General features: G+C 35.4%; 1 protein-coding gene across 1 annotated transcript in view; it reads left to right on the forward strand.

Annotated features, from left to right (window-relative positions):
• ITGA1 (integrin subunit alpha 1) overlaps positions 1 to 22,300 on the forward strand; it is a 193,605-nt gene that overhangs the window by 92,169 nt on the left and 79,136 nt on the right. The window contains exons 7-8 of the mRNA XM_031964896.1: positions 11,074 to 11,222; positions 15,879 to 16,029. Coding sequence (XP_031820756.1) covers positions 11,074 to 11,222; positions 15,879 to 16,029 — 300 coding nt within the window. The remainder of the gene's footprint in view (positions 1 to 11,073; positions 11,223 to 15,878; positions 16,030 to 22,300) is intronic.

Consider the following 22,300-nt stretch of genomic DNA (forward strand, 5'->3'; position numbering starts at 1 on the left):
TGCCTCTTTCCAAGAACACTGCCTACTTGTTTGTCTTGACAACCATTTTGATCTCAGTGGTTGCTAATGGGTTTGAAATATAGTATTTTTAATGAAAGAGTCAGAGACATACTGCCCACAAGTTGGCAGTAATCTTAGGGAAAATGCTCAGAGTGATCTTCATCTCTTTTATATCTTTAGTGCCCAATTTATAAAAGGTTTCTAAAAATATCTTGCATTCATAGAATCATAGATTTAGAGCTACAAGACATCTTAGAGGCCATGTTACCCCCTCAATCTAATAGAGGAGACCAATGAGACCTAGGGAGATTCAGTGAGGAAGCAACCTAAAAGGACCTATGACTTTTAAACTTTACTATTACTCTTTTAGTAAAGACACATTCTAGAGTCTTCAGTTCTGTTCATCTCATCACTAAAAATTGGAGGAGATATCATACCTTCTATCTTCATTTCAAATTCTGAGATAAGATTTAAATCAATCCCACATTAGCAAATGGAAAACTACTACTGCAATCCAGTTATGTGACTTCAGGAAGGATGTAGGGATTTTCTGATGCAATTGTTTAGGGCCAAAATTTGAAGAAAGTGTTTATATTGGGAGTCAAGGCTAATTCCATCCTACTTTCAATTCATATAGGAGACAATGGAATGTCATTTGATAATATGATATTGATAAAGATGAATGAACAGACAAGTTCCTAATAGCACGAAACTCTGATGAATCAATGACATCCCCTTCATTGAGTCCATTTATTAAATATGGTACAGTGAGGATTTCTTCAGTCTATCTGAATAAGACATATCCTAATATGTCTATTAAGATTCCTTCCAACAATTCTGAAATTTTGTGCTTTTCTTATTCTATGAACAACCCAATAAGTAAGATATCAAGTTAAATACTGTTATTCAGGAAACTGAAAGAGAAGGAAAAATGCTTAGTCACTGGAAACATGGACAATATGAAGAAATGCCACTGAGAAATAGGAGAAAGGCAAATTGTAGCAGTAGAAAGTTCCAGCGGATTTGGTGGTAGAGGAACTGGGTCACAAATGTACCTTTGGCATTTACTTGAATAGTTTAATCTGGACATGCAGAAAGCACCATAAATTCAATAGAACCAAAATAAAAGTTATATGATTTTCAAAAGCTCTTTTATGAATATTCTGGTTCTTTTGAGACCACTACTCTCCTAATCTTCAAAATTTGTAATCTCATTGTCTTCCTCAAATTCTCCCTTTCCCCACCTGTCTAACTAATTGTCAAATCTTATCATTTCTATCTGCATAACATCTCTCACAAATGTCCTTTTCCATTTCCCTAACTTAACTCACTCCTCAGGAGCTCTACTAAACCTTTTTATTCCTTCTTAAAACTTCCCCAGTCTTTCCTCCCTTGCATTCTCAGCTGAGATTTTTGCGTCATATTTTTATGGGGGAAAAAAAATCGAGGCCATTTGTCAAGACCCTTTTTCCTCTTCTCCCCTTTCCTTCATGTCATCTAGAAGCTTTTTGCCACTATCTCTTGCTCCCCTCTCTTGCATAAAAAGGTGACTTTCTTACCAAGACAACACCACGACATGCACATGTGATCACATTGTTATGTTTTCCTCAGCAGATTATCCCCCACCATCATCCCTACTTTCTATTTTATCATTAGTATCTCCCCCTATCCTCAAAAAAGCTTCATTTGATATATCTATCCTACTATCATCCTCTATCTCTTCTCCCTTTTGTGGCTAAACTCCTAGAGAAAGCTCTTTGTAATGGATTCCCTTCTACTTTTTCCTCTCTTTCTTTTTTTTTTAACTGTCCAGTCTCATTTCCTAACTCATTCAACTAAAACTGCTCTCTCCAAGGTTACCAGTGACTTCTTACCTGCCAAATCAAATGACTTTTTTAAAACATTATATGTCTTGAACTCTTTTTCAGCCTTTAATCCTATCCATCAACCTCTTAGAATTCTTTTCTCTCAAGCTTTCCATAATGTTGCTGTATGCTTGTTTTCCTCCTTGTCTGACTGCTCCTTCTCATTCTCCTTTGCTGGGTCATGACTACTAAAGTCTGCTTTAGTATAGGTTCTATACTCATTCTGTATGATTTCACCTAGTGATCTCATCTGGTCCCATGGTTTTGATTATCATCTCTAAGCCAATAATTCTCAAATTTGAGAAATTGGATGTTATTCAGCCCTAATCTCTTTGCCTACCTCCAATCTTACATCTCTAATTGCCTATGGGACATTTCAAAATCCCATAGGCCTTTTAAATTCAACACATCCAAAACTGAATTTATTATCTTCTCTGGTCCAAACTTTCCTCTCTTTCAGACTGCTTTATTACTGTTGAGAGCACTACTATCCTTCTAATCACCTGGGCTCACAATCTGTGTATTATCTACAATTCCTAATTCACCCTGCACCTATAATTGGTTGCCAAGTCCTGTTGATTTTACCTTCATAGCATTTTTCATATATGCCCCCTTCTATCCTCTGACACAATCTCTGATAAAGACCTCATCACCTCATTCCTAGACTGCAATAGTTGCTAGTTAATCTTTCCACTTCAGTCTGATCTCCATAGAGAAAGAAATTAATCTTCTTAAATCCAAATCTGACCATGTCACCCACCCCCACTCCCATTTGATGAACTTTGGAGGATTCCTATTACCTCCAGAATCAAATATAAAATTCTCTGTCATTTTAAACCTTTTATAACTTAGTCCCTTCTTGCTTACCAGCTTTATTACACTTTATTTCCTCCATGTATTCTGTAATCCAGTGACATGATAACACTGGCTTCCTTGCTCCTCCTTGAACAAACCATTTTATTTCTGGATTCCAGGCCTTTTCACTGACTGTCCCTCTCCCAGCCCCCACCTAAATTACTCTCCTTTCTCATGTCCATTTCCTGAATTCCTTTCACTTCCCAACTAAAATCACATCTTCTATAGAAATTTTTTTCCATTTTCCCTTAATGCCAATGTCTTCCTTCTGTTATCTTTTTTTGTGTCCTATTTTATTTGTACATAATTATTTTAATATTGTCTCATCTTTTTAAAATTTATTTTTATAGCTTTTTATTTACAAGATATATGCATGGGTAATTTTTCAGCATTGACAATTGCAAAACCTTTTGTTCCATTTTTCCCCTCCTTCCCCCCACTCCCTCCCCCAGATGGCAGATTGACCAATACATGTTAAATATGTTAAAATATAAGTTCAATACAATATATGTATACATGTCCAAACAGTTATTTTACTGTACAAAAAGAATCAGACGTTGATAGTGTACAATTAACCTGTGAAGGAAATCAAAAATGCAGGCAATATTGTCTCATCTTTTAGACTGAGCTCCTTGAGGGTAAAGGTTATATTTTGTCTTTCTTTGAATCCTCAGTGGTTATAGCACAGTAGCACATAATAGGTGCTTGATAAATGCCTATGGATTGACTGATTCTTTCTCTTTATCTACCTAGCCACAATCTTATCACCCTATTCTCTTTATCCTATCACCCTCATCACCCTATCTTATATTATTATATAGCCTCCTAATGTTCTACTTGCCTCAATTCTCTCTCCAATCTAATTCATCTTCCCCAGGCTGCCAAAGTGATTTTCCTAAAGCACAGACCGGCCATATCACTCCCTATTCAGTAACTCCGGGAACTCCCCCCTATTTTTATGATCAAATATAAACTCTTAACTATGTGGTTCATAAGTCTTCTTGATATTGATCTTCACTCCATCTCCCAACTCTATGTGTTTATATTGTCTATTCCCCATTGCTGGAATGTACTTCCTACTCACATCTCATCTTAGAACCCCTGACTTCCTTCATGATTCAATGTAAGCACCACTTTCTACATAAATCCTTGCTTGGTCCTCCTAGCTGCAACTTCATTCTCCTCCTCTAAGATTATCTTGTATCTGACTTGTATATGTTTTGAATATACTTATATATGCTCGTGTAATTCTAAAATCTAATAATCAGTATACAATATATGGAGACGGAAGTAAAAAGGGAATGTTTCTTCCTATGGATGAAGTGAGGATCCATTCAATTCCACTGACTCAAAAAAAAAGTAAATCATGTCATATTTCAGGGTAGGAGAAAATAATTTTTGAAAGTGAAGAAACATTAAATCATGGTTCCTAGATATTTTGCTAAAAATTTCCAGTCCTGACTTTACAAAGCAATCAAATCTAAATATTCACCTTTAATAAATGTGTCACAAAGACAATATTCAATATTATAAAACTAATGCATCATCACTAAAGAATTCACGAAATTAGTAATCCTTGTGGGTGAATACTCATCTTTGGCACTGAAATAAAGGTAAATTAAAGAAATAGCAATACTCAATCTCCCATGCTTGTGGACCCTTGTTATATTCAGAATTGTGCTAAACCCCAGATAACCTATTTGCCCTATAAAACCTTATAATCTAGTGAGAGAGTTAAAAGTCAGCACATTGGGGTGATGAGAGAAAAAAATTAATGAAAGTTTTAGAGTAGTATTTAAATAATTTATAGAAGGAGGAGATGAATGTAAAGGAGGCTTCACTTGGATCTTGAAGGATGAAGAATCTTTTAAATAAATGGAAATTGTACTAGGATCTACTAGCAGGTTTTCAAGTATAGCTATCTTCTGTTTTCTCAACTTCAAAAAAAAAATAACCTCAGTGCTCTTAACTTGTTTTAGCAATAAATACATCCCTAGTTGTATGAGGAGCAGAGTTGGGATAAGAGCTTCGAGAGCAGAAACATTCTTTATCTTTTTTCAAAAGAGAAACATCTGTGACTCTGGATTCTCTAAGAATGACTTGCACGAAGAAAGAGAAAGATTCTTGTAGACATGTTGGGAAAACCAGTTCCTTAGTATGTCTTTGATTTCCAGCCTGTCTCTCTTAAGAGAGAGGACTCATTCTCACCCCAGGAGAAATTCCTCAAAGTCTCAGGTTTGCATTAGGATCTCACTGAAAATATTCCAGGCTTAACTGGAAATCTGGTTTTCAGTGGTTATATAGCTATTATCTATCTAAACAAATGCTCAATGTTTATTTATTGAATGTTGGATTAATTTGCTGAGTGAATAAATTAATCAAATCCATAACTAGGGTAAGGTGACAGAATTTTGCCATTGGGAGGGAGACATCGATGGAGCACACTTTTCTTTGTTGTAGTCTTCTCGTTCATTGCTTTGTTTTTGAATCCTCCATTGTAGTAGCATCACACACTAGGAACTACTCCTATTTCCTTACTTGAACTGCTCTAGCCCCTTAAAGTATATGGGAGGGAAAGCATCTGCATGAGATGAATGATATCATATAAGAAAAGAGTCCTGCGCTTGACTATGGTGGAATATTGCCAGTCCTCACCTTCTTTCCCACTCTCATAAAACCTGTTTTGTTTCAGGGACCAAAATTTCTAGTTACCGCTCTTGACCATTTGGTATGCTATTGTGAGAGCTTGCCACCCATTACACAAAAATTGTGTTGTTTCTGAAAGAATCTATACAAACTCAATATCTTTTAGGAATATTTGTAAGCACTTTTGGTCTTCCAGGAATTAGGGAACAAGGCCATCTTATGTTAGGTACTCCCTTTGTCATTGTTTAAAACCTTTATCACATTCTACTACAACATTGTCTTTCTGGTTTGAAACAATTTAATTTTTCAAAGAGACTCTTATTGTTTCACTTGACTATCTTGGAGCTTTCAGTTTTCTTATTTTTTTTAATCTGTTCATATCATATTTCACTTGTATAATATGTGATCAAGGAGATGTTTTCTGTTTCGTTGGCAGTATTTTATTTGCCTATGTCCAACATATTTTTGATCTTATTGGCCATGGGAGGATTACAGTGACTTCTGATTGCCTTAGATGATAACTTAAGATTTGTTGGAGGATTAAATCCAGTGATGCACATTATCTATGCTGTCCTATTTAATTTAAAAGCCTGCTATTTGCAATATCCTAGGGCTGTTGGACATTATCAGCAAGAAGTAACATTTCCAGGAGAATTCTTTTAATTGAAACATTCTTAAATAGAATTGAATCAGGATTTCTGTCTTGGAAAAACAAAAGTACAAAAACTAAAGCTTACAGTGCTATTTATTTGAGACAGTCTACATAGAAACTAAAAATCACATCATTAATGACAATATCTATGCTAAGTTTCTGGTTTTGTTTTTTTTAATTAAAGTTTTTTTTTAGTATCCTAGTTACATTCCTATTATTGTCATCGAGGAATATCAGCAAACCAGCTTTTGCACAAGATGGAAAAAAAGCCATAAAACTGCTTTCAAAAAAGCACCTATAAAGTAAACCTGAAAAACACTTTGAGACTGCAATAAAAGATATGACAGTATAAATGTTATGGAGGCCTTATTGATCCTCAATACCTAAACATTACATTGCTTTTAATAATAAATGAGAAGGATATAAATATGCCAAATAAGAGTACATTACCCTAAATAACACCAGTAAATTGTGAGACTTGTTATAAAAGTGAAATACACTAATGGAACATTGTGTATATTGTTTGTACCATGATCCATCAAAATTGTAGCATGATTTTAAACCAAGGCTAAGTTAAAAGAGAGAAATTAATTAATTTTTAGGAAAATTATTTATCTCCATTTTAACCACACATTTTTACAACCTTTTCCTTCAGGCATTTTAAGTATTGAGCCTGATTCATTGTCTCATGTCCTGAACCAATGACTAGTCTGGACAACCTTCTCTCTCCTCAGGCATTTTTCTTCAGTGAGGACCAGGCAATGAACCAGGCCTTCCTAGTTTCCTATTTTACTAGATAGCATAGTGACTTGAACATAATAAGCTCTTTAGAGAAGGGAACCGGTACCCATTGTTGAGTATGTTTGTTACCAAACTGCTGGAAGCTTGGCATTTGATAGTAGTGTAGTATAATGCATTTGAATGGAAATCCAGCACTTACGTGTGATACTTCAGCCAAAATCACTACAAGGTAATAATTCAATCATGTTATTTCAGGATTCTCATCAGTGGTTTCAAATTTGATGCTCTTTCCTAATGTTCCTCATTCCTTATTCCTCTACACTTTGTAGCAGATGATAACTGTGTGGTCATAGATAATTTAAATTCTGGGCAGAATTTCAGAATTATCTCCCTATTCCTTTTGTTAACTTAAGTTAAGCTGATCTTCAGCAGAGATAGTCCACTCCTTTCATGAGTGCAGCTTTTTCCCTCCTCCATCTCCAGAAATAGACTAATTTCTCCTTGTAGCTGACAGTCTGATTTTTTTATTTTTGTTTCTCGGTTTTGTGATCTGACCCTTTCCCTAGACTGAAAATTAATCTTTGGTCCCCTCTCCTTGGAGAAGAACCAAAGCAGGCCTTTTCCCTTTTTGTGCCAAAGGCAACAGCAAATATAATAATTATTCAGACTTGGAGACTATATGCCATTCACCAGGGAATTTTCTATTTCCTACTCTTCTTATTTTCTCACATTCCCTTATTTCTGGGCTTTTTTTTTTTTTTCAGTTTTATTTCTCTATTTCTGCTGTTAAAATTTTTTTTCTTGTTGTGTTCAACATTTCTATTTCTCCAGTTATGGAATTTTTTGTTGCAGTTTGCCATTTCCATTTCTAGTGGATCCATTTTGACAGTCAAAGGTTAAGGTTAAGTGACAGTTCACACAGCTAGAAAGTATCTAAGGCTAGATTTGAACTCAAGTCTTCCTGACTCCTGGCCCACTGCTCTATTTACTGAGCTGCCAGCTGCCTCTAATTTTAAGATCAGGGAACTACAAAAGAACAATGATATCATCTACCCTATCTCTCAGCTCCCTTCCAGAGAAAGGCGGAACATATGGAAAAGGGTGAAATATATGATTCTTTACTTTAAGGAGCTTATAGGGAAACAAGAACATAGTGTGTATTTGTCTCTATACACATGAAAACAATTATAGAATATTAGCAATTGCAACATAACAAAGTAAAAATTGCAGGATTTGGTTGTAGGTTTAATTCTTAAACATATATATATTCATCCATCAATTCATTCATTGAATTAAAAAAGAATGCCAGGGTAAATATTAATAAGAACCTATCTTGAGGGGAATGGCAAATTTGAAGAATTGTATCAGTTGTATCAGTATGAGAGGAGTCCTCAAGGAAATGATATTTGAGATGAACATTGAAAGGTGAATATGATTTGAAGAGAGGAAGGAGACAGAAGGTGAGCAAAGTATATAATTTGGAGATAATGTTAAGAAATTTCCTTGGAAAGACCAGAACTAAGGAACAGTGGAAGACAGAATGGAATAGGTAGAATGAAACCAGACATTGAGGATCGTGAATTATGTCATATAATCAGTGAAGTATTGAAAAAAAGTGTCATCATGACCTCAATGTTATAGAAATATTAATTTTGAAGTAATTTATAAGATGAATGGGAAGAGAGAGAAAGTATTAGATATAATTTGGAGAGAGTCTATTGAATATGAAGTTAATTTTTAGAAGCCTCAGTGAATATGAGGGTGATATCTTCAGTGGGAAACGTTCAACAAAAGCAATAGATAAAAAGTATATCTTACTGAAAGCTGTGTGCTTACAGGGAAAAAAAAATCTTAAGAGTTATTTAGAAAAGTAGTGCTAATTGTCCAGAGATCCACATTAGCAAAAGATATGGAACCTTAAATTCATAGTACAGGGATTTGGGTCTTGAAATATGCTAAAAAGAGACAAAATACAAGAGAAAAAATATTGTATAATTTTTTAAGAGCAGCAAGAGACTAGAAAGCATCTCAGCATGGAAATTATCATGCCAAAAATTCTTCTGTTAATGATGACCAGTGGACAGAAGAAAAAAAAAATCATCAAACTGGTATGATTTTTTTTTTTGGCTTTTTTACTCATTTTTTTTTATTATAATAACTTTTTTATTGACAGAACCCATGCCAGGGTAATTTTTTTACAACATTATCCCTTGCACTTACTTCTGTTCCGATTTTCCCCTCCCACCCTCCACCCCCTCCCCCAGATGGCAAGCAGTCCTGAATATGTCGTAGTATATCCTAGATACAATATATGTGTGCAGAATCAAACAGTTTTCTTTTTGCACAGGGAGAATGGGATTCAGAAGGTAAAAATAACCCGGGAAAAAAAACAAAAATGCAAACAGTTTACATTCATTTCCCAGTGTTTTTTTCTTTGGGTGTAGCTGCTTCTGTCCATCATTGATCAATTGAAACTGAATTAGGTCTCTTTGTCAAAGAAATCCACTTCCATCAGCGTACATCTTCATACAGTATCATTGTTGATGTATATAATGATCTCTTGGTTCTGCTCATTTCACTTAGCATCAGTTCATGTAAGTCTCTCCAAGCCTCTCTGTATTCATCCTGCTGGTCATTTCTTACAGAACAATAATATTCCATAACATTCATATACCACAATTTACCCAACCATTCTCCCATTGATGGGCATCCATTCATTTTCCAGTTTCTAGCCACTACAAACAGGGCTGCCACAAACATTTTGGCACATACAGGTCCCTTTCCCTTCTTTAATATCTCCTTGGTTTATAAGCCCAGTAGTAGCACTGCTGGGTCAAAGGGTATGCACAGTTTGATAACTTTTGGGGCATAATTCCAGATTGCTCTCCAGAATGGTTGGATTTGTTCACAATTCTACCAACAATGTATCAGTGTCCCAGTTTTCCCACATCCCCTCCAACAATCATAATTATTTTTTCCTGTCATCTTAGCCAATCTGACAGGTGTGTAGTGATATCTCAGAGTTGTCTTAATTTGCATTTCTCTGATTAATAATGATTTGGAACACTCTTTCATATGAGTGGTAATAGTTTCAATTTCATCATCTGAAAATTGTCTGTTCATATCCTTTGACCATTTGTCAATTGGAGAATGGCTTGGTTTCTTATAAATTAGAGTCAGTTCTCTATATATTTTGGAAATGAGGCCTTTATCAGAACCTTTAACTGTGAAGATGTTTTCCCACAAACTGGTATGATTTGAAAGAACCAGAAAATCTCCTCTGTCCCCAAATATTTCCTCCATCCAAATGTGAAAGGCCTCCATTCATTCCTTTGGCAAATACATTGATGTGCCCACTCTAAGATGAGTAGTGTTCATTAAGGGCAACTAGGTGGTTCACTAGAGAGACCAATAGGCCTGAAATCCAAAAAAATTCATTTTTCTGAGTTCAAATATGACACTTACTAGTTATGTGACCCTGAACAAATAACTTAACCCTCTTTACCTAAGTTCCTCACCTGTAAATTGAGCTGCATAATGAAATGCCCATTCCAATATTTTTGCCAAGAAAATCCTCAAATGGGATCATGTAGTCAGCTATGGCTAAAAAACAATAAAAGTGCTTCTTGAGGTTGTCAAGGAACATCACAGATACAAATATATATGTACATAATAGAATAAGACATGAGAAAGGAACTGCTGGAAAGAGGAGGAAAGTAGGCATGTCATAATTGCAAATCAGCTAATCGTTAGATTACTTTTTAGTTGACAAGCACAGTCAGGAAGAGGATTCAGAAATCTGAAACTTGGAATTTATAGAGAGAGGATATGCTGTAAATAGGGGGAAAGACACAAAAAGAAAATCAAGCAAAAACGTAATAATCTTTGAAAATATGACCCATTAGCCAGCATTGCTAAGTTGTCTTCAGACTACTGATACCTATTGCATGGATCTTCATTGCATCCTGGGCCATCATTAGACATCTTGACTTTTGTCCTTCCATTGGACTTCAATGTCTCTCAAAAAGAGAATGAAGCTGATGAATTTGATAACTCTGCCTTACTTAAATCTAATTCATGATTAAGTCAAGACATCACCCTTGTGGTATCATTGGTTCTCTTTGAAAATGAAGGACAAACAAACTGCATTAACAGACAGATATTGATAATAATAGAAAAACCAACTGATTCTCAAAAATCTATCTGAAAAATTGCTAATTCTTGCATTGATGCTATTTGCTTAGATTGAGGAAAATTGAAATTGACATTTCCATTGTATGGATTATTTATCTAATAGTATATTGCTTTTTTTAGGTTGGAATTGTACAGTATAGTGAAAATGTGACCCATGAATTTAATCTCAATAAATATACAACAACTGAAGAAGTGCTCCTTGCAGCTAACCAGATAAAGCAGAAGCAAGGCCTCCAAACAATGACAGCTCTGGGAATAGATACAGCAAGGTATGTACATCAAAAATGACTCAACAAATTAGAAATCTCTCCAAGGTATATAATTTAGGGAATTCTCCTTTTGTTTCTTAGTTCATAGTTAACTGGTTGTAATGTTATCTTAACCAATCAAATAATTATAAAGGCTCTTAAGTTATTAATTAGGATAATCATAAGATGATGGATTTGGAGGTAGAAAGGATGTTGTTAGCCATGTAGTCCAACATCTCTCTCTCTCTTTATTACAGATAAAGAAACTGAGGGAAAGGCTACTGGCCTGTTAACCAGCAGATTTAATTAAAAGGGACTAATTTTTTATTATTCTGAATTTTTTTTCAATGTTTAAAATTATTTAATGTTAAAGAACCAGATGCCTCTATGAAATCAATTAAATATCATCTTATTCTAATTTGTTCTCATATAAAGATTTTTAAATATGTTGCGTTAAATGCAAAACATAAAAGGAAAAAAAGTTATTCAATTAACAAAACATTTTTTTCATCCTCTTTATTTTCTCCCTTTTCTCCAAAAAGTGTTTCAAAGGCTTAGAATATTTTTTAGAATTTTAGAGCTGGAAGAGACCTTAGAAATGATCTGTTTTAATCTCCAAATATTAAAGATGGAGAAAATTAGGACCAAGGAAGGGTGACTAACAGCTAGTCACCCTTCTAGTCAGAAGTGGAATTGGAATCAAAATCTGGTGACTGTCAGTACCACATTCTTTACAACTCACTATTCCCTTTTAAGTTACAAAAGTCCTATCTCTTTCATTATCTTGGTGATTTTCTTTCATTCAATTGAAATTGAATTAATTGAAATTGAATTGAAAAAAATTACCACATTCTTATCATTTATAGGATGTTCTTTTTTCCTGCCTCATTCAGATCTGTCTTCAATGTTGATGCCTTTGATCAGAACCCAAACTTGCAAGCATGTCAAAAGGAAGGGAAAACAGAACCACAAAATATAAAATGCTATTAGGTATCTTTCTTTAATCCCTTTCAAACTGTTGATGATTTTGAAAGGAACTACTTGTATTGCTTGGGTTTTTCTTGTGCTGCCAAGCTCAGCATGTTAGTTCGGTGAAAAGAATTTCATATAAATCAATCCTTCTGATTGAGAAAATTCTTCAAGAGTCAAAAATCCAAAACAGCACATTTTAATTGTTAGACCCATGAGTTTTAGGCTAGTATATGGTACCAGTTCCATAAGTCACAGAAGAAAAGAATCACTTACAGATGGCATCTCTTATTTCACAAACAGCTGCCCACTGGAGCAATAATTTGGGAAACCAAGAAAAAGTACAGGGAGAATACACATCCTTCTGCGGGTGTGTTTCTTGCATGTTCTAAATAAGAGAAGAGGATTCAATGAAATTGGATGTGAAAGCTTTGGGTCTGGGGGATCCAGGACTTTTCTGAGTGCAGTCACTTAGTGATTCTCCATCTCTGAAACACACCAAAAGCAATGTGGCCGATATTACCAATATCCATTGCTAAACATCTCTTTGAATACTAGGGTCCAGAAGTTATCTCTGGATATCATAGAGGGAACTACAGAAATATTCTTTGAGTGGATGTAGAAGAAAGTTTCCTCTTTTTTTTTTTTCTTCTCTTCATTGTTTTCTTCTATTTCTTTCCCTCTGGCATAGCCCTATACATAACATTGATGTACATGCTCTGTGATTTATATACCCCACTTCATTTTTTCTGTACCTTGTGTGAGATATTTATAAAGTACATGCACTTAATAAATATTTGTTCTTTCCTCCCCACCCATCCACCTCTTTCTTCTATCCTTCACCAGGTGTCACTACAAGAAGAGAGCAGTGAAATGGGATGGGAATAAATATGTATTAAGTACCTACTATGTTCCAGGCACCATGCCAAATGCTTCACAAGTATCTCATTTTATTTTCTCAACAATCTGGAGAAATAGATATTATTATCCCCATTTTACAAATGAGGAAATTGAGTCAGACAAAGGTGATTAGAACCCAAGTCATACAGCTAGGAAGTCTCTGAGTCCAGACGCAGTATTCTATCCACTGTGCTTCTTATCTCTTGAATCTCTAAAGGTGAAATTTCAGGCATAGATGCTGCTGTATCTAAGTGGAGAAGATAATAACTGGAAAAGGAAAGACCTACAGAACAACACCATACATACATACATACATCTCTATTCTGCCTGTAAGTAAGGCTAATTCTGATTTGAGTGCTATAAAATTTAATATAAGGAAATATAGCAAGAGCACTTTTCTCTTCCTTTGCTCTTATGAATTTAATTCTATTCCATTCTAACAGTGAAATAGAAAACACTGGTATTTTTCAATAAGCAGGAAGCTAGTATAGTATGATGAATAGATCCTGATCTGGAAACATGTTAGCTATGTGACTTTGGGGAAGCTTCCTTAACCTCTCATTATCTGAGGGGACTCTATCAAGGAAAGACATACTTTTAAGGAATTGAAATTAACAATAACTGATTTCATAGAGAACTTTATTTTTATTAATTAATTATTTTTGTGAGGCGATTGGGATTAAGTGACTTGCCCAGGGTCACACAGATAGCATGTGTTCATTGTCTGAGGCTGTATTTGAACTCATATCTTCCTAATTCCAGGGCTGTTGCACCAATCAAAGAATATTTTAGAGTTTAGAGTTTGCAGAGTCCTATATACACATCATCACCACTGATTAAGTAGGTACTCCAGGTATTATCTCATTAGTTCCAATTTATTGATCAGAAAATATTAGGGATTTTGACCCATGTTCCTATAGCTTATGTCAGAGATAAAAGTTGAACCTACACTTTTCCTGACTCCTAATCCAATACTCCATTCACTATAATAATAAGAACTAGCATTTACATAGCATTTATTATGTGCCAAGCACTGTGTTGAGCACTTTACAATTATCTTATTTGTTCCTCTCTGGGAGTTAAATGCTTTTATTTTCCTCATTTTCAGATAAGGAAATTGAGGCAAACAGAGATGTCGCCCAGGGCCACATACCTAGCAAGATTTGATTTAAAGTCAAGACTTCCTAATTATACAGATCTGGTTCTCTATCCACTGTGCCACCTACCTGCCCTTACCCTCCCCCCTCAGTAATAATACACTGGCATGCTGTAAGTGGTCTGCAAAACTCTGGAGTAAGGCAAAAACTAAATTAAAATATAATTTGGAAATGTTTAACAAAAAAAAAAAATACAATACAACATAGATAATGCTAGTTTGTGACTTTCTAAGAATATCTCTATTTGAATCTGACACCACATTTCTCAGGTTAAAAAGAGTTAAATTTTTAGACCTTTTAAAAAGCAGCTTGACCTTTCTTTAAGAATTCTTGACTTTTAAGCATATGAAAAATAGAAATCATAAAAGCCTACCTCTGATGGAAGTTGGAATAGGTATACATAGCCATCTTAGGTACTTTTTTGGAGGTGGGAGTAGTACAAAAAGGGGCATCATTGTACACCAAGATATAAATGATTCATCTTTCCACTTAAGGTCATATCCTGGGGAGCCATTCATTCTGTGGATAGTTATATCTGTATCCCAAAGTTTGAAAATATATGTATAGGCACATAGATACAATTGTATCTAAGTTGTATGTAAAATGTCCTCTTCATTCCCTAGTCTTCAAAGAGAAGGAAAGAGAAAGAAGTGAAACAGGAATGGACATACTAATGCAAATTGACACACACCTTCCCCCAATAGGCACACAAATATACACTGCAGATATTCAATAAATCTTTGCTAAATTCAATTGAAATTTCTTTTTCTTCCTGTGCATATTTCTGCCTTGATTTTTCTTTCTTGTCTCTTGACCCATGCCCCAACAATCTGTGTCCTAGATCACACCAATAATTCTTTACAACAGTCATCACCCCAAAGTCTGTTTCTCTTTATCCTTCCACTTAAAGCTATTTTAAAAAATTATAAATTGAATATTCTCAGAAAATATTAATAAACAAATTATCAAACCAAAGTTGGAATATGTCTAAAATTTAAAATATTTTTTTTTCCTTTTCTTAAGATCTGATTTATTTTTCACCTTATCCAATGTTTACATTCAAAAACTGCTGTAAGGAGAGGCTGTCTAGGGATGAACAAATTCTCTCCTCCTTTGTTTCTTCTCATCTCAGCTCTGCAATAGAGGTCAAAGTGGTGAGCCTGTTCTGTGAACATCAGAGTAGAGGGCGAAGGAAGGTGAGAAACAAAGCAGATGCTTCTGCCAAAAGGACAGAGGAAGAAGTCTGCTGATATGGAAAAAAAAACTACATTCCCAAGGGAAGGGGAGAAGGGTGTTTACAAAGAAAGGAGTGGGTGTGTAGAACTAATCTCTTCTAAGTCTTATGGTGAGCTCAGGACCCACCTTCCCTTTGATATCTCCAGGAGCACAATGTCTCCTCTGGCTTTGGTATGTGAGAACATGTGGTGATTAAGCAAAATGGCAACTTTTTGCCATCTGGAATAAATCAGAAAATGCTACAAATAGTGGTCATCATGCTACCCAGTATGACTAGTGGGTGCTGCTGTTGCTCTTGGCTCCAATGCTAGGAGCTACCTAGCACAATGTATTGTTTTCACATATTGCCTAGAAGTTTTTATATAATCTTGGGGGTAGAATCTTATTTGTCTCGCATCTTACATGTATGTTTCAGGAAAGAGGCCTTCACTAAAGCCAGGGGTGCCAGAGATGGAGTTAAAAAAGTCATGGTGATCGTGACTGATGGAGAATCCCACGATAACCATCGACTGAATAAAGTCATTCAAGACTGTGAAGACGAAGACATTCAGAGATTCGCCATAGCCGTAAGTAAAATGTTAGCTCATAAGTGTTAAATTAAAGCTAAAAGGGAATTCAGAGGTCATCTGTTTTCACCCTCATTTTATAAATGAAGAAACTGAGGTCCAAAGAGATTAAATAACTTGCCAAGATTTCCTAAGTAATGAATAACAGAGTCGGGATTAAAATTCAGGTCTTTTGACTCCAAACCTTGAAGTCTTTTCTCTATAACATAGTATCTATCTCCTATATAGAGCCCAGGATAGGCTCTCCACCCCACCTTTCAGGATAGGTCTTTTCAGACAGCACTTATATCAGGTTCAAGATTTTTTTTTGATACTGCAGTACTACACTGTAACTCACAAACCTCACAGATGTATTTATCTTGAATACTCAGCCAGATAACATAATTAGTTCAGAGTAAAGGAATTTACTGAAATAGCATAGTAAGAAAAGCAACAACTAAATATTTCATAAACCTGAGTTGAATTCCATTAATGAAACAAGAGTGTGTGTCAAATATATTCATGATCATTTGATGAGGGCAAGACACAACTGAAAGAAAGGTCTACAGAACCCTACTTAGGGACTAGGATACAAGCTGACTTGTTAATAATGACATTTCCTCTACCACTCTCAGCATTACTTACAACTATACATACACAAAAAAAAATTATGCTGGATAAACTGGGATCAGTCTCAGAGGGAAGACACTAAAATTAGGGACTGAGAACAGCTTCTGGAGGAAGGTTCAAAGCAGTTCAAAGCAGAGGGAAGTTCTTATTTCCAAAGGGAGGCCCCAGCCTGCTCTTTGGGACATAGGCTACATAATACACAATGTACTCTGTACTCATCTCGAGAGCCACCGTGTAAATACACAGCAGTATGCTTATTGTTATTAACAATAATATTTAAAGACTCATTGGCTCAAAGAAAGCTGCCTGTACAAAAACAAAAGACATCTGTCTGCCTACAGACTTTATTATAGAGATCCTATCAGCAGCCGCCAGCTCCTAGGAATATACTGGCCAAATTTTCTTGATGCCATTCTACAAAGGGACATTCCAAGCTGTGGAGGAGGAAGGTGATAGATGGAAATTCTGCTTCTCAGAATTTAAATCGAGTTTGAAGCAAATTACAGTCTCTGTCCCAATGCAACTCACTGCACCTGACTGCCCCCAAAGTTTGAACATTACCCTGCCCTTCCCTTAGAACACTATTCTTCTCACTGCCTTAGCTTAGCCCAGTGCAGTGATTGCAGTCTACTCTGAGGCTGTGTTTGGAGCAAGAGGAGGAAGAGGTGGAGCTGGAAGCAGACAATGCAAGGTTACCACACATTGCCTTGAAGTGCTGGGTAAATGGAGAAAGAACTAAGAACTTTTTAGAACTAAGTTTAAGAGCAGTGACTATCATCACCACACTCCCTTCCAAAAGACCCAAAGGATGATCCAATCCTAACTACAAAGATAATGTCTCAAATCCTTCCTGAGTTATCTCATTCTGTTCTCCCTATCCCACCCCCTCCACCCATCCCACACACTGCCTCCAGGTTAATTAATCTTCATCAAACACCACATTTCATTATTTCTCTCATTCATTCAAGAAATATTTAAAATATGATCACTGTGGCAAGTCTCTATACTGAGTACTATCATCAAGTGTTGAAGGTTATCTTGCAGGGGGAGGAGAGGAAGAAGTTATGAAATAAATGAGACATCTCTTCCCTCAAGAAATTTACAATCATAGAGTAATAGTAGTTTGGAGCTTGGAAAGGACCTTCCAGAAGAGAAATCATGCTCATGTCCTCTTTTTAAAGTCTATGACTGATATATAGTAGAGGTGATTTGATATTTCATGCATCATTGCTTCCTCCTCCCCCATATACTTTTTAAATTATTGTCTAAATTTCTTAACCTGACAGTTTAGACCCTCAGCAATCTACTTCAATCCACTTTGCTAATGTTATTCACCAGCATGAAATCTTTTTATAATCAGGCTAGACACCACACTGCCTTCAAAATAAAGATTTTGTTCATAATAATCCACACAACTTGGATTAGTTTTGGTTTCCTATCCCTGGCATTTCTTCCCTCCCTCTTCTTTCCACTTATTTCAAATCCTCTTTATTTTTCAAGGCCTACTTCTTATCCCACATCTTTCATAAAGTCTCTGACCTCACTGTCAACAATCTCTTTCTCTTCTCTGAACTCCTATAGAATGTCATTGTCACTAACTCGCATACAATCTTGTTTAGTTCTTCCTGGGTATGTTTTGTTTATGCCATATTGTTACAAGGTCTTTGAGGAGAGGTATCATAACATAAACTTCCTGGTCATCCTCTCAATAAATTTCAGATGCCCTCAATAAAAATTTCTGAACCAGTAAATTGTAGAGGAGCTTGTCATTTTAAAACATTTCCTTTTCTCCATTCACATCTTCTTATACTAGATATTATATATGGCAAGTTCAAATTAATACATAGGCTTAAAAAACCTATATCCTTAATGGAGGAAAAAAAATCCATCTATGGGATTATGGGAATAAAAATATCAGAACCGAGGTTGCATTAACAAGCTCACTAATAAAAATATCGGAGCTGAAGTCAAACTAACAAGTAAAATGAGAAAAATAGAGAGGATAAATGTACATTGGGGAAAAAAGTTAGAGAAAAATACTTGGGTAATGAAAATGAAATGTATAAATACTATGTAGGCAAGAAAGAAATAATAATAACAGCTAACATTTATATAGAACTTACTGTGTGTCAGGCACTGTGCTAAATGTTTTATAATTGTTATCTCATCTGATATTCCTCACAACAATCTTGGGGTATAGATGCTATTACTATCTGCATTTAACAGATGAGGAAACTAGAGCAAAGAGAGGCTAAGTGACTTCTCTGGGGTCACAAAAGCTAATATGTGTCTGAGACCAGATTTGAATTCCTATCTTTCTGACTTCAGGCCTTTCTGACTTCAGGCCTGGCTCTTTACCCACTTTACTCACTATACCCACTATATACCCACTTTACCCACTATAACTATGGCATCATGGTGGCCCATATGCTTTTGGGAACAAGACTATAGCAATGAAAGAAAAATAGTAGAAAGAGATGAATCAGGTAGAGTCTTCATCAAAGTACTTGTGCATTCCCTTTTTAATCCAATTTGTCAGGAAAAAAATTGATCTAAGAAGGAAACATTGCAAAATAACACATAAATTATGTATTCTGTTTCAGTCAATAGAAATGTGACAGGCTCAAATGCTTGGCATTCAGCTAATGTTCACCTGAGGTAGACATTGCAAAGCCGCATTTCCCCTGGGCTAAGCATGTCAAACGAAAAATATTTAATCCATTTACACTTAATACACTGTCTGCTGTCTACAAGCAACCAAAGAAGATTTGAAAGCATACTGTAATTTCTGCACTTCTATTTGAAGATTGTAGGTTTAAACAAAAAATTAGGTGGATTTTAAAGGTACTACTGACCAGTAATGGATTCACTAAATGTATACTTTTTAGCCTACATCAAAGATTATGCATGATCTAAAAGAAAAGCCTCCATTTTTCCTACGTTGTGTTTTCAATTCCATCAGTTTGTAAATGCAATGGAAATTCAAGTGTTAAAGCAATAAAGAATCTAGGGGGAAAGGAGAAAGGTAAGTGTGGAGACATTAAAAAATATACAGAAATGTTTTCCATATAGTTCTCTTCTTGGGAAATACTTAAGGTGACACATCTATAAAATGTCTATTTTTTTTTAAAGGACAAAGGGTCATGCATGAATTGAGAAAAGGAAATGATAGCACCCGAAGAACTAGGGACATAATTTGTAGAGATGCAGGCAGAGATATGCTGATAAATATTTAACAGTTGTCTCTTGAGGAAAAAATTTAAAAAGGTAGCATAACATACTTTTAAGTTTAACTCCTCATGCAAGAAAGTCTTATCTTGCCCTATATGGTACACAATTTCCCTTTACATGCACACAAATCCTGATTCTTAGTAAAGCGAGGCTAATAGATTGCTTAAATTCTAGAGTTCTGAACTGCATCAACCTAAAGGTGACCAGGTATCCACATTAAATTGAAAAGCTCCTGGCAAGGGGCAGGGGAAACTCACAAAGCTGCCTAAGGAGAGGGAACTACCCTAGGTCAGAAATGGAACAGGTTAAATCTTCCCCATGCCAATCAGTATTGGAGTTGAATTTGTGAGTGGCTTCGGGAAGGAGAGAGAAAAGGAGGGAAGAAGGATAGAGAGAGGGAGGGAGGAAGAGAGGGAGGAATGAAGGAAGGAAGGAGAAAGAGTTCAAAAAACAGCTAGTGTGCCAGTTTCAATAGAATATAAAATATGTAAAGGGAAATGATGGGAAAGAAACCTTGAAGGATATGCAATAGTCAGACTGGGAAAGCCTTCAGTTGCCAAGCCAAGGAAGAATGGCATTGTCAGTTTCCTGTTTCAGGAAGGTTATTTTGGCAAATTTATGACAAATAGATTGGTTTCCCTGTTTTCAGGTTCTTCTATCCAATGTGAACTACTACAATAGTCCTTAGAGAAATGGTGAGGGCTCAAATTATGTATGTAGAGGAGTAAGATACAGATGAAGAAGAAATTATGGCACTTCCTTTTGTGTGTATCTTGGTTCTTTGTTATCCTTACCTTTTATTTTTCAGTTGAAGAAACTGAGGATCTAAATGACAAAATGATTTGATCAAGTTCTCAGAGCCAAGAGCCAAGAATGAGTTGTGCTGGAGCCAGCTCAAACTATCTCATGAGAGATGATTGTAAAATTTTCAATGTGAGCATTTATACCTCAGAAATTGGCAAATGCTAGAAATCAGGGTGTAATTTACTATTTTGTTATCTAGCTTTTTAAAAATGACAAGGAAAATGTTAATAATTCAGATTAAATTTAAAAGTATGTCCTTCATATCATTTTTCCCACCCAGAAATCCAGTTATTAAACATTTATCAGCATATCTCTGCTAGCCTCCTGTTTCTTTTGGACTAGTGTAATTTGTACAATCATGCACAACCCTCACATCTTCCACAAATGAAAAACTAGACATGTTAACGTTAAATAAATCAGATGACCTGAAAGACATCCAAATGATCTCCCCGTTACTTTGTTGTCTGGTCTATTTGTCTTTTGTAGCACATTTCTTCCAAATAGCTCAGAGTACTTTGCAGACATTATCTCATTATTCCTAATAACATAAATGGCATCTTACAAATAAAGAAATGAGTGAGCAGAGTAAGTATGGGAATCGTTCACCTGAGGTCAGAGAGGATATCAGTGAGGGAGATATCTCAGAGATCTCATTCTGGGACTTTATTCACCCTTAGGTTATCATAGACTTGTCTATACAAGCCTGAAGCAGAAGAGTAAGGAGCTATTCAATGATAAGAAATAACTAGCTGACAAATACTTTGAACTAAGTTCAAAGTTTTAGTACGAATGTTTTAGGCTTTGTCACCTCCCTAACCAGAAGGCTCCTGGCTTCCTTTTCCTCTTAAAAAAATTACTGATTATAAAAAAACATTGGATAGCAATATAATCAACTAAACTTGTTTTGCAATTTTTCTATTTAAATAAATGAATAATTCAGTCCATAAAAGATCACAACACCTTGAATCACTTCAAGTAATTTCTTTGAATGAATAAATCTGAGAGTGAATGAATAAATAAATGAAAGAAGGATATCATAACTGTGTTCTGCCCTCAAGGAACTTACATTTTGATGGAGAAAAAAAAGTGGTGGCTAATAAGAGATTCTTTGGGTTCAAAACTTGAAACTAACCATATAAGTAATTTTAGATGTGATATTTAAGTTCCATTAATGTATTCATTTGTACAATGAAGGATTGGACTAATCCTTTTTTAAGGAAACTTTTGTCTTTAAATCCTATAAACCTATTTTTCAGAAAATGCCTATGTACTTGTGAATGATACTGGTTATATCTCATAAATAGTACCTGTTTTTCTCCTTTTTGTGCAACATTTGCCCATCTCCAAAATCTAGTTCTTAATAGGAGCAGCCAATGTTTTATCTCCCAGATTAGCCATGCCAATTAATATTGACTCTTAAAATAACAAATGGGTCCAACATCCCCTTACCTTCCCTCAATAAATACTGTTTTCAGAAAGACTGGACACTCTCAGATCAACCAGTTCTATTGCAGCTATTTGGTTTTGCAACAGCTGGAAAGGCACAGAAGAGGTTCCCCACATTATAAACCACTAGATTAAAAAAATAAAACTGTTTAGAAACAGCAGGAAGCACTCATGGTTAGGA

The sequence above is a fragment of the Sarcophilus harrisii genome, chromosome 1, assembly GCF_902635505.1.
Source record: "Sarcophilus harrisii chromosome 1, mSarHar1.11, whole genome shotgun sequence".
Taxonomy (NCBI): Eukaryota; Metazoa; Chordata; class Mammalia; order Dasyuromorphia; family Dasyuridae; genus Sarcophilus; species Sarcophilus harrisii.